The sequence below is a fragment of the Lytechinus variegatus genome, chromosome 4, assembly GCF_018143015.1.
Source record: "Lytechinus variegatus isolate NC3 chromosome 4, Lvar_3.0, whole genome shotgun sequence".
NCBI classification, from domain to species: Eukaryota; Metazoa; Echinodermata; class Echinoidea; order Temnopleuroida; family Toxopneustidae; genus Lytechinus; species Lytechinus variegatus.
The window spans coordinates 37,342,922-37,357,041 of record NC_054743.1 but is presented as its reverse complement, the minus strand read 5'-3'; the positions used below and the strand labels follow the sequence as shown (position 1 = coordinate 37,357,041).

Below are 14,120 nucleotides of genomic sequence, written 5' to 3'. Positions count from 1 at the left end.
TGTCTCTTATTCATAGAACATTGAAAAATACTTATTTATTTATGCATCTTTAATGCAGAAATACAGTCCCCCAAATTTTATTGTGCATCTTTTTAGTTCTTTAATGTAAAAATGTAAAGAAATTATCAGTGAACACATTGGTTTCATCGTTAAATTCTGCGCAACTAGATATTTTCATGATACATCTTCAGAGGAAAGGTTTCATACCAAATCAAAAATATAGCATACACAGTGAACCAAAATGAACCAAAGTGGACAAAATGTACGGCTTTGTATTTGTTTCATGTACAAAACGGCGAGTTGAGCTATGTGTGGCATCTTTGTTGATTTTTTTTTAAATCGATGTATGTTTTGTTATGTCTTTCTGTCATAGGGTTTCTTGACTGCTATGAGACAGGAGATCACCCGAGCTCACAAGGGATGGGCTCTTGATAGCGTGGTCCTTCACAATGACATGACAAGATATCTCAAGGAAGATATCTCATCCCCACCAGCTGAAGGTATGTTATGTGATGATGATGGTTGTGATGATGGTGATGGTGGTGATGATGATGGTGATGGTGATGATGATGGTGATGGTGGTGATGATGATGGTGTTGATGATGGTGATGATGATGGTGGTGATGATGATGGTGATGATGATGATGATGGTGATGGTGATGATGATGGTGATGGTGTTGATGATGGTGATGATGATGGTGATGATAATGGTGATGGTAGTGATGATGATGGTGATGATGGTGCTGGTGATGATGGTGGTGATGGTGGTGATGATGGTGGTGATGGTGGTGATGATGGTGATGATGATGGTGATGGTGGTGATGATGATGGTGATGGTGGTGATGATGGTGATGGTTGTGATGATAATGATGATGATGGTTGTGATGATGATTGTGATGGTGATGATGGTGGTGATGGTGATGATGATGGTGATGATGATGGTGATGGTTGTGATGATAATGATGATGATGGTTGTGATGATGATTGTGATGATGATGATGATGGTGGTGATGATGATGATGATGGTGATGATGATGATGATGATGGTGTTGATGATGGTGATGATGATGGTGATGGTGGTGATGATGATGGTGGTGATGGTGGTGATGATGATGTTGATGATTGTGATGATGATAAATTTATGATTTCTTTTTACACTCTGCTTGCGACAACATTATACACTTGTCAAGAAAATTTTTTCAAGCACTAAATTATTGGCTTCCTCCATTTTCACATCCATTTAATTGGCTTCTAATGATTCAACTTCAAGCATCTTTATCCAACGTCATGCGTATGGGACTAATAGAGTTCTTATTTAAAGCCATGGCTATAATATCCAAAACCTGTGCACTATACAATTACTATTTCAAAAAGTATTAATTTGATTAATGACCTTGATATCAATCTTCTTCGTCTGCAGGTGTATACATCCACGGACTGTTCCTTGACGGTGCTGGATGGGACAGACGTAACTGCAAACTGATCGAGCCCCCTCCCAAGGTCCTCTTCACCCCCCTCCCGGTCTGCCACGTCTACGCCATCAACACCCTCGGGGGCAAGGACCCCAGGCTCTACGAGTGCCCCGTCTACAAGAAACCCAGACGTACCGACCTCACCTACATCTTCCCGCTGTACCTGAAGACCGTGCAGCACCCTGATCATTGGATCCTGAGGGGTGTGGCCCTGCTCTGTGATACCAAGTAGACAGGGGTCAAAGGTCATGAGGGGTTAAAGGTTATTGAAGGGTCAACATCAGATGGATGTATAAAGCTTCTCAATGTGCTGTGCACGTTATTGGAGTTGACATACAGTTATGGATATTTCGAGTTATACATAAAGTTTGATTTCTGTAATGACTTAATGCTCAAACTAGAAATGATAAGATTTGTGAGTATAACAAAAAAAAATGAAAAAAAAATCAGACATTTAACCAGAATTCAATCTGAGAGTGATTGCATAGCAATAACAGAATTAAATATAGTACTGTCATTATTTTCCCGGTTTTTAATCCAGGTCCACTGGCTCATTGTTACTGTTACACTTTACACAAAATGGCGAATGCGTGAAACTTTTCAGACTTTTCAAATCTCATTTCATACAAGTATTCAGCTTTTTTAAATTGTACAGGGTACAGCTTATGTTTTGTTCTCCATTTTGTGAAGTGCCATATTTAGATTACAATCTTTCACTTTTAAACATGATATGAACTGAATGACAAAGAGGATTCATAATATCTTGCTATAGTATATTTTATTGGATCATATATGGGATATATGGGCGATTTTACAAGTATGGGTTATTTTTTATTAACAAGTTAATAAATGTTCACATATATTTACAATGTACAATTGGTATAGTCCATTGCTATGACCTACATAACATTTCATCATACTATTATCACCATTACTTCTCACACTGCATTTTAAAGAATTAAATTTCTATTTACAGTAAGAAGTCTATGTTTTTCCTTAACTGAAATAAGAAACCATTCCCAGTTTCTTTCATGATATGAATACATTGCAGCTGACAAGGCTATTCAAATAAACTAGATCTGGGGCCCGAAACACAAAGCTTAGCAATGATCGTAGAACCTTTTTCTATGATTGATTCCATTGACTACAATGTACAACCAATTGTGAAAATCAAGCGTATGATCGATCAATCGCTAACCTTTGTGTCACGGGACCCTGATGACATTTAAGTTATCAGCAATAATCAATTTATTTGACAATGATTGTACTTTGCAAGGCGATAATCCATCAGCAATTCAACATCACAATGCTTTCTAACTTCTACTATATATTACATTTATATACATGCTGTATATTGTGCCTTGGTTGAAACACATGTATTATGTACTACTTTATTTTACAGCAGTTTGATATATCGTTTGCAGATAATCTGGTATGCAGTGATGCATAAACACGTGTTTGGATACGAGTCTGATATTCGGAGTGATGTTGCACTGTTTATCCACTTTGAAGACGGTTCCATACTTCATATTTTAATCATTTGAGAGAGTTTCCTCCGTGTCATGAGTTCCAATTCATGGGAGGCTTGGTGTTCATTGAATGAATTTGGAGAATTTATTTGAAAAGAATTTAGCTCGCAATACTTTTGAAAGCCTACCTTGTCAAGCTATTGAAATATGAAAAATACGTGTTACCAGTTTACAACCGAAATTCCTGTTTATCCCATGGCATTTCTTTGATGACATGCATGGCTTGAAATAAACATACTCATCGGGAATGTAATACTAAGACACTTAAATCTAAATCTGCTAAATCGGTGTCAGTATGCTGTGCTTGAAAGTCAGCATCACATGAGCTCATGCATGCTTCATACGTGCATAAGTCAGAATATGATGTCAATATCACAGGTGCTATAACCAATTTAAACGATTCCGTCCAGTCTTTCTACTCATTCTGCTTCCATGATACTCATAAAAAATGTTTATTCCGTCCAATGTTGATATCAGCTTGCAGTGTGTGAGAATTTGACAAGATCGATGATAGCTTCAAAAGTATGACATGATGATTATAACTGTATAAATATGACATTTGTAGAAGTATGAATTGAATGTGAAACTATCTGAACCACCTTGAGCCAATGACTGTTATATTCCGTCCTTATGAAAAGAGAATACTTGTGAATATATGTGATAAATAACCAAACTGGGAAGTGTTTCACAGAACAAAAAGTCACTGAGTTTCAATGACTAATTTGCTCTGAGCCAACCAGAGGCAAGGATTTGGGTAGCTTATAACAGTAGTGAAAATCACTATGTATTTCATGAAACGCTCCCCTAATATTTAATGATAATAATAATAATACATAAGATTTATATAGCGCACTTTCCATCTTGATTACATGCTCAAGGCGCTTCAGAGCAGAACAACAAAAACTATTTACATATACATGTAATACATGTCTGAACAATAAGTCAATGTCTATAAAAAAAAACACTTTTATACAGGTATGTTTTCAGGTTGCCCTTGAAGGTGGTCACTGAAGTCTGGGTTTTCAAACTGTGTGGGAGAGAATTCCACAGGCTAGGTCCTGCAAATTTACCGCAAATGTGCCTCTCCAAATCTTATCAAAGAAGCCATAGTATTCACCTTTCATGTACTTAATATCTTGCAGTCTATAATTTTCTTTTTGGTTTGTGTCGGACATCAATTATTCAGACATATTTATCAAAATGTTTAAGTGTGATTTCAATTTATTTACACAATTGTGGTATTCAAGAAACCTTGAGACAAAAGCTTATTTATATTCATATTTATCTGCTCTGCACCAAATATTGCCGCATCATAATGCTATGTGTACATGTTTTCTATATTGTGCTTGCTTGAATCTAATAAATGAGTGAAATATAATTGCTGTCTGAATATCAATTTCATTCATATTTTGCTTGTTAGTGGGAAGGTTGTGTGCTGACTACGTAATTTTGATTAGGATATTTTTTTAAGTTTACATATTGGTGTGATTGTTCTGAGAGAATTTGTTTTCAGCACAGAATGCTGACCCACATGTTGAGCTTTAAATAGGAATGATAACGATGAAAATGGCAATTACAAAATTGTATCCCTGTCTGCTAATTTGATCTTTCCAAAATAGCATAACTCCACATGAATATTGTAACTCTCCCTCAATAAATACAAGTAAGGTTTTGATCAATGAGCCTTGTAAGGTTTTAACCCAGCATGTGTTATACATCTATAAGTAGAAAGGAAAACATTACCGCTCTAGACGAATGAGTGTATCATGTTACAAAAAGTGTAGAGAGAAAATGGAAGAAAGAACAAAAGAATTTGTTTTTATAATCATATATTATATGAAAAAAAAAACGAACATAGGATTTGTATAGTGCACGGATCCACCTTATTTGGGGCTCAAGGCGCTCCTACATTACCCAGGCTATGCTAGTGTACCAGTTCCAATGTTCACAGCTTTGTTTGAGGAATTACTTACCGGTGGTACCCATTTACCTCACCTGGGTTAAGTGCAGCACAATATGGGAAAATTTCTTGCTGAAGGAAAACTTGCTGTGGCTGGGAATTGAACCCACGTCCCTCATATTGAAAGATGAGAGTCAGTCACTAGACCACGACGCCCCACATAGCATTATTATTCAACAATAATATGTTAAATTTTAGGTCCCTTCCCCCATACCATATCTGAGGGTGTTTTTGAAGTCAATTAAAGTATGAAACATACTAAATTTTACTTGATAATACATAATTCATCTATATGTACATGTAGGTTAACAATGATATAGAAATGTGAACATTGATATTTTAGATTATATCGACTAAACAACATTTAACTTTTTGTTGGGGGGGGAAGTCCAATTTTTATGAACATGATAACGATATCTTGAATTTGCAACTTACTAGTAAAGTTTTTGAACATAACAAGATTGGGGTAACATTCACTCCCTCAAATATAAGTATAGCTCCAAAAACCCGGCATAGAATTAATGATTATTTACAGAATTAGGCCTATTAATTTTTAAGGTATAAATTTCCAATATTTCCACCCATTTATATCAGAAAAATATGTAAAGCTCATATTTCATTGGTGGTGACATAATGAGCTTTTCTCAGAGATATTTTCAAATATTCGATTCGGACTCCCGACATAGCATCCAGAACTGTAGAGTGATGACAAGAAGTGTGGCTAGAATACTCAGCATGAAGATGCGATCAAGGATTCGGGCAATCATTTCATAGTCATCATCCGTCTCGGATTCCTTAGAAGAAAAAGTGATACATATGAAATTAGTCCTTTTTTATAAAATGATTTTATCAATTACAGTTTTCCAGCGTTTTGTTTACTATTTGAATGCATTTGCATTACTAGAAAATCAATAGAAAAATCATGGAAATTAATTTAATAATTAACTTCCATGATTTTCTATATTTCTCTATATTTGATGTCAAATTAAGCGACAACTAATATTGAAATTATTGAATCTTCATGATCACTTATCACCAATGGTACTTAAGACCGATGGTACGAGTTCTTAGTTTCTAAAGGAATCTGTACAAAAAAATATCTTATTTACTTTTCAAATATAATTCTCGAGCAATTGGTGATGTATTTCTTTTAACTGCAAATTTCTTCAACGGTAGTTAGACCTGTCTGGCAATCTTACATATGGGTATAAAGCACAAATAAAATGATCTATTAAGGTCAAGTCCACCTCAAAAAAATGTTGATTTGAATCAATAGAGAAAAATCAGACAAGCACAATGCTGAAAATTTCATCAAAATCGGATGTAAAATAAGAAAGTTATGTCATTTCAAAGTTTCGCTTATTTTTAACAAAATAGTTATATGAACGAGCCAGTTACATCCAAATGAGAGAATCGATGATGTCACTATGTCTTTTATTTTTTATTGTTTGAATTATACAATATTTCAATTTTTACGAATTTGACGATTAGGACCTCCTTACCTGAAGCACAAAATGTTAGAATAATGGAATTCCACGTGTTCAGGGAGGGATGAAACTTCATTTCACATGAAAATGACGAGAAAATAAAAATATTTCATAATTCATATATTTTACAAAAGAAATAGTGAGTGAGTGGTGTCATCATCATCAGTTCCTCATTTGCATACCGACCGAGATGTGCATATAACTGTTTTGTGAAATGAAGCGAAACTTTAAAATGCCATAACTTTCTTATTTTACATCCGATTTGTAATGCTTGTTGAATTTTTTTCTCTTCTTATTCAAATCAGGTTTTTGTTGGGGTGGATTTGTCCTTTAGGTTTGCGGTAAATTCATACCTGAGATTGTGGCTGCAGTTCAAATCGAGTCCATTTTGAAGACTGTGTTTTCATCCACGCCAGGCGTGAATTATCGTGATCCTTTGTTGATACTGCCTTCTCTGAAATGAAAATTTCAAACGGAATCGGGTCAAGCTTTGGATAGATTTTGTGACGTCAAGGTTTTATCAATATTGACATGATTAGCGACAGTCGAGGGTAAATAGGTTTGGGTGATCAGAGAGTAATAACCACTTACATTCATAATTGATCGATGAATCGTTTCAATAAATAGTGATATCCACCGAGTAACTTTGATGAAATATAATCCTTTTAAAGTCCATTTCATCAAACGATTTATTACTATTGACAACGTTCTCAATTCACGTCACTTTCTTGCCTTATCATCTTCTAACCATCAATTTAAAAACAGCTCTCAAAAGCTTCAATCGATAAGTAAGCATCGATGGTAACAGCTTATTAACACTCCACTTTTATTTAAACACGGAACTTTACATTATAAAGAAATTCATGTTTTAATCGTATTTCAAATATCATACTTTAAAAAAGTGCGATATTTTATTGATCATGCTGTCTACTTTTTAAATAAAATATTTCAACTACAATGATAGTAACTGGTATTACGGTGAGAGGAATTGGGTCAAGTATCGAAACATGTATATCAATTAAATTCTCCAGTAGCACAGTGGAGGTGCCGTGGACGAGTGGTCTAAGGCGCCTGGCTGTACATTAAAAGTCCAGGGTTCGATCCCCGGCAGCGGATCGGCATTTATTCTACAATGCTCTTTTATCCTGCTTTCAAATAAATGGAAATGCTATGTGCATTATTGGTATTTGTAACTAGGTGTTATCTTGTTTAAAAAAAATAAATAAAAAATAAAAGTCGACAAAGAAAAACTTTGAAACATATAAACAGACGTGTGAAATAAAATACTAGTAAAACATTGGAGATAAAGGGGCAACACAGAATCAATTATATTATTGAAGCATCATAGGATATCAATTTAGTAAAATCGTAAATCCAGGGTATTATGATAGGAAGGAAAAAGACCCAAATAATGAGGTAGAAAGACAATTTTGTCCTTTTTTAAAATTCTGAATTCCTTTTCTTCCTCTTTTTCAATTTTCTCCTCATCCTTTAAATATTTTTTTTCACAAACGAAAGAAATAATGGCTCGGCAGCCCCATGCCTCCAGTAGCACAGCCTCTGACTTAAACATAACTTTAGAAAATTAGGGAACAAAACTTTTATAATAAAGCAATGAAAGGTGTATAAAAATACAAATTTCAGCATTAGAACATCATGGAGACAGAAAGTCAGTATCAACATGATCAATAATTAATTACGTAACTATCGGAATTCTTCTAGATGTCACATCTGATATTTGGAATTTTGCATTTTGGGGCATAACTTGCCTGGATGATCTTTCATCTCCAGATCTTCGACGTTGGTATTGGATAGGGTATTCGAACCCGTAACCTTCTTTTTGGTGCACCCGCCAGAACCGACCAATAACCACGGTTGAAGGCAGTCGAAGAAGATGAATCGGACAACGCCGTTGTTGACGCGTCCTTTCCAATGACTGACGTTGATAACGATAGCCGACATGATGGCAACGGCTATCGTGATGATGAAACAATCGCTCACGTAGGATATGACCGGGGCCGTTTTACCTACAGAATCGGAAATCAATGAAAATTTGGGTCAACAGATTTAGATGTCCAAAATTAAATGGATGATGTTGATAGTTCACCGAACAATAATTGATATGAAACTACATCACCTAAATTTGTCATGGATACCTCTTGACGCGGGAGGAATGAAGATGGACAATTTATTTTATATTTTTTGCTGATTATCGTTAGCGTTAATTTGAGATTGTTTGGCCAATTGATTGATGAGACGATGCAAAAAGCATCCAAAAAATACAAGGGATAGTCGCATCGTGACACTTGGAAATTCTGGCCACATGCGCTACGCCAAAGTACGTGTTGCCAGCCAAATATTTAATCCTAATTATTTGTAATCAAGAATTGGCTTTTATTAATTATACATTGCGTATAAAAAAGTATACATTTTGAAAAAGCCCTGGGAAATAAAAAATATACAACATGTGGGTAATTTTTTCACATACAATCCTGGGTTTGGGTCTCATCTATCCAATGAAAGTAAAAGTTTTGACAGAATGCTACAATTGAGTGAGCACTATCCATTTTTGTAAAGCTCGCAGAAATCTGTTTGCGCAGAAATGGTCGTTTCACGCTGTGTCAAGGGGAAAGCTAGGGCAAAATCAAACTTACCCTCCGAAACATTTCTCAAACATTTCCCTTTTACTTTTGGTCAATTGAAATAAAACGGATACATTCAAGCATTTTGTAATAATTTTGCCACCCAAATTGAAATTTCAACACTTAGTAAGCACAACCTTTACCCTTTTTGTGCCAGCTGGATCTGAGGACATAACTGAATCTGAACAAAAGTATTATCAGACATCTCCAGCATTTTTTTTCACTAGGTTTTTATCATTTAAAGTGGGTTTACATTTCATTTTTCACTTAATACTTGTTTCTCCACACTTTTCCCAAGCTTGAAAATGATTAACAAAATGAAAGTCAAGCCTAAGCAATTTAATGTAATTTACAGCTCAGTGTAAAGCAAAATATCGTCACGATGGCCTCGGTGTGTTGGGGAGTAGAATGAGACGCAATGAACTCTTCGAAGTGTTTTGGGCAAGAAAACAAGTTCAAAAAAGGTAAAAGATATCTTTAAATTAATTTTATAAGCTAAATTCCACGTGTTCTTCATGATAAAGGTCTACTTTTACTCGCATAACTATTTCAAAGTTCTGCGCAAATCATTATTCACTAACTTTTCAAAAGAAAGTGGTGCTCACTCAAGTGGAAATATTTTCGACAGTTTTATCGTCATTTGCTTAAATGGATCTGTTAAAATTTTAAAATGTGAAAAAATCTTCAGGATATTACAAATAAAAAAAAATTACAGGATTTTTTCTAAGTGTAAACTTTTTTTTTTGATATGCACTGTATATGTTTATACATAAAATGTCAGAAATCATTTTGGAAACAAAAGAATTGGCCTACTCCTGTTAAAAAATTAAATCAAAAGGGAAAACGGCTTGCCTCACGCACGTCAGCATGCGCTGTCTAAACGGCCATTTGTTTAAATTCATGGATACATTTTGCGATTATAGGTTAATATATATAAATTTGTACAGTTCTAAATCAATTTTAGGTTGTGAAAGACAATTTAAATTCCTTGTTATCGGTCTCTAGGTATTAGGGGGAAGGCCTTGGAGTGGTTCAAGAGCTACCTTACAGATAGGACTCAGTTTGTATCAATAAATAATCACAATTCATCCAACCTTCCAATTACATGCGGGGTACCACAGGGTAGCTTACTAGGCCCTCTTCTTTTTATCACATACATCAATGACATCCACAAAACTTCAAATTTACTTTCATTTATACTCTTCGCCGATGATTCCACATTTTCTTTTCTCATGATAACATAAACCAACTTATTAGGATTGTTAACTGACTGGATAAAGGCAAATAAACTCTCACTTAACTTACCAAAGACCAATTACATGTTATTTAGCAATAGAGTAAATAGTTTGCCTGGCAATCTCATTTTTGAAAACACTGTCCTTGAAAATGTTTCTGAAACAAAATTCTTGGGTGTACTTATTGATAATAAATTGTCATGGAAACCACACATCGATAATATATGCAAAACAATTTCAAGAAATATTGGAATTATCAACAAGCTCAAATTTTTTCTTCCATCTCGTACACTACTTACACTATATCACACCTTAATATTACCATACATTAATTACGGTATTTTGGCATGGGGTTGTGCAATTCAAACACAATTACATAGGATACTTTTGTTACATACCAGGGCCGTCACCAGCTTTTTTCTAGGGGGGGGGGGGGTGCTTTTTATGAAAATAAAACACAAAAACACAAAAAACAACGTATTAACTCAATTTCATGCAGTTATATAGCCCGACGGCCAGAATGGATATAGAAAGTACATACTGGTCAACATGCGTATTGTTCCTCAATGCAGTTTCGATGTCTTTGTGTCTTTTTTTTTTTTTTTTTTTTTTGTTCTGAAGGGGGGTGCGTTCGCACCCTCCGCACCCCCCTGGCGACGGCCCTGCATACACATGTGTTTCATACACATTTCAGATGTCACACAGATAAATTATTTATTGAAAACAAAATCCTTAAAGTTAATGATATATATCTGTTCCAACTCGGCCAATTTATGTACAAACTAAATAAAGATGATCTCCCCGCAATTTTTTCAATTATGTTCTGCAAAAACTCCTCTGTACACGATTATCCTACAAGACAACGAAACTCTTATCACCTACCTCCAACCCGAACTTTACTTGCAGAAAATTCTTTTGTTTTTTCTGGTCCCGTATATTGGAATTCCTTGCCCAACGCTTTTAAGGAATCCCCAAGCATCACAATTTTTAAACATAACCTTAAAAAGATGCTTATTTGCCAATGCTTTATACAAACAAGTCAATCTACCACATAACCAAAACCATATACAATTTTTTTTCCTCCCAGCTTTCAACTTGCCTGCCGACCTGTTTCCGCACCTACCATGCTCCTCTTTGCACCTCCAATTGTACCTGCACCCCCTCTCTCCCTATATTTGCCTCTCTGTTCTTCCCTCATAATCATAATTATTGTAACCATGTTGTTATTTTTTTATCATTTTTATTATTATTACTATTACATTTATTCTAATTTGGTTCACTCTTTCGTTGTTACCTTCAATATTTTGTATAGCCTCCTCTTAAACTGTCTTCCGTCTCTCCTTAATACTATAGTATTGTAATATACGTATTGAAACTAAGTTACGAGGGCTTGCCTCCCATAAAAGCTTCGCTTTTCTTGGCATGCCCCTCCGTTCTGTTTTATATAGTTATTATAGTCAAAGTTACTTTAGTTTGCATTAGTTCTTATTGTTTATACCTTATTTCGATCGATGTTGTATTGTAAATTTGACTATGTATTGTTTGATTTTTTTGTGCTTTGTGAACGGAAAATGAATAAATCTAAATCTAAGTAAATATGCTGTGCATTAGTCCCTTTATTAACGTCTTCATTATTATTTATCGTCAATTATCATAATAGTGATTCATGATAATTAAAAAAATGTAAAATAATCAATGGACTAACGTAGAACACAAAGATGCTAATCCAAGATAATTGAGGAATGGAGATTCTTTTTCAGAAATGTAAAATTCAACTAATGTTTTTTCCCAATGATATTCCGAACCTTGGGGATTTCGAGGAATATTGGCAGGAATAATTATCGCTTCGAGAAATTAGATCAACGCACCATCCCATCATAGAAGACATGAATAGCCCGAGTATACCCTTTACCACTTCCATTGACGAGTAGATACCATGCGCGACCAGCATGAGGTCTCGAAAAGCACCCAAAGTACACGTATTTTCCATATTAGGAAACCCTACCCCAAGTATTGGAAAAATACGATTCTCTTGGCAAATATTCCCTGAAATGAACCCCTAAACAAGTACAGGAATATTTTATTGTTATATCCCGAGTCCTTCGGTCGTCGGTTTTATCTTTACTTTACTCATCATTTGGTTTAGTACGACCCCACCTTCTACAACTCGGACTCTAAACACGTGCCCTATCTTGAAAAAGACATCCTTTTTACGTGTTTTTTGGTCGCCCATGGTATCCACTCGCCAATATGGCTCCCCCCGGGATCCATCTATACCTCTTGAGTTTTTTGGTAGGTTGTCGGTGACGACGATCTGAAAGACGGTCAGACCCAGAACGAGCGAGACGGCGGCAGAAAGACGCTCTCCACTTTTGGCGGGAATGATGAAAATAACGATCGACAACCAGCTCAGGAAAGATATCGGTGACGTCACATTCTGTACGTAATACCTCGGCAACCGAACAAGCTTGAAACTCATTTGCATGATCTCGTAAGAGATGTTTCCCTTTAAAGTGACGTAATCAGATTTGGTGGATGTGCCAACGATGTTATATTCTGAGCTGACGTTTGGGTAATGTACGACGGCCATGCTTGTATCTAGCTTTACCAGGTGGACGGGTGTATTCTGTGTGGTAAAACGTAGCCTATAAAACATAAAAACAGTGTAGATATTAGGAGAAAAAACATTATTCTTATGTTTTTAAGCACATACACACACACATGCTTTTTCTCTATCACACACACACAAACACAAACCCTCACACACACCAAAAAGTAAAGAAAACGCAAAGGAGAGAAAATATCGGTAAAAGTGGAGGAAAAGCAAATATGGACACCCATATAAACTGTTTCGTGATATTCCCATTTCCGCAAATAATTTCAATTGCGAATAACACTAACAATTTTGATATACATGTATTTTATTCAAAACATGAAAGTTTTATGAATAATGTAATCAATATAATGTTTTATTTTCAAAATACAAAACTGCATGGTTACCGGTTTTGACATTTGGTTGCACAAAGCAAATAATTATGATTACTTTGCCTTCAGTAGTGTTTCAAGAATGTTTATATTTTAATTCCTAGTTTGCACGTTTGCTTTTTCAAAATGTTTGAATGACATATTATATGAAATATATGACTACAGGGTAAATGACGTTATAAATTTATTTGCATTATATAAGTAATAGAAAACAAAGATATAAGAATGTTTTGCTCTATAGAAATATATCGGCATTGTAAATTGATATATAGGCACTTCCAATTGTCATTAATTTCACCCTCCAAAAAGGCATTTTTGTTTTTTGGCAAACCTTACTGGCGTACAGATTGGGGGTAAAGATTTGGGTCATGCCCCCCCCCCCCTAAAAAAAAGTTTTCCAATCACTGAGAAAATGGAAAAAAGAGAAAGGGTGACATATGATATTGTTTCATAATTATATTTTCAAAATCTATCAAATTAGCATTTCCTATATACATACCAATAGGAAAACATTTTTATTTTTGCTTGCTCTTCTCTGACTTTTTCCAAAAATTGTCCCACACACCATGTCTTGTCCCCGTAATAATTTTGGTTCATTATGCCACACTCTTCACGGATGAATTGTAGAATGACGGCTCGATGAACAAGAGCAGTATACAGTCTCTATCCCTTTTTAAACTTTGTTAATGCGATTTTCGTTCATAATGCATTCAGGGTTTTAGCCCTTCCTTGCGAGCAACATCGATTAACGATTGGGATGATTTTACCTTGCAAATTGATGTGCATTTTTTCACAAAGCAAATCAAGCTT

General features: G+C 35.1%; 2 protein-coding genes across 2 annotated transcripts in view; one reads left to right on the top strand and one right to left on the bottom strand.

The window, feature by feature from the left end:
* LOC121413974 (dynein heavy chain 5, axonemal-like) overlaps positions 1 to 3,630 on the top strand; it is a 90,371-nt gene extending 86,741 nt beyond the window's left edge. The window contains exons 81-82 of the mRNA XM_041607002.1: positions 374 to 500; positions 1,421 to 3,630. Of these exons, the coding sequence (XP_041462936.1) occupies positions 374 to 500; positions 1,421 to 1,704 (411 nt within the window). The 3' untranslated portion in view covers positions 1,705 to 3,630. The remainder of the gene's footprint in view (positions 1 to 373; positions 501 to 1,420) is intronic.
* Positions 3,631 to 5,173: 1,543 nt separating this feature from the next.
* The window catches only part of LOC121413973 (neuronal acetylcholine receptor subunit beta-3-like), an 18,831-nt gene continuing 9,884 nt past the window's right edge, over positions 5,174 to 14,120 (bottom strand). The window contains exons 6-9 of the mRNA XM_041607001.1: positions 12,603 to 12,970; positions 8,218 to 8,475; positions 6,802 to 6,902; positions 5,174 to 5,755 (exon numbers count right to left, since the gene is read on the bottom strand). Of these exons, the coding sequence (XP_041462935.1) occupies positions 5,618 to 5,755; positions 6,802 to 6,902; positions 8,218 to 8,475; positions 12,603 to 12,970 (865 nt within the window). The 3' untranslated portion in view covers positions 5,174 to 5,617. The remainder of the gene's footprint in view (positions 5,756 to 6,801; positions 6,903 to 8,217; positions 8,476 to 12,602; positions 12,971 to 14,120) is intronic.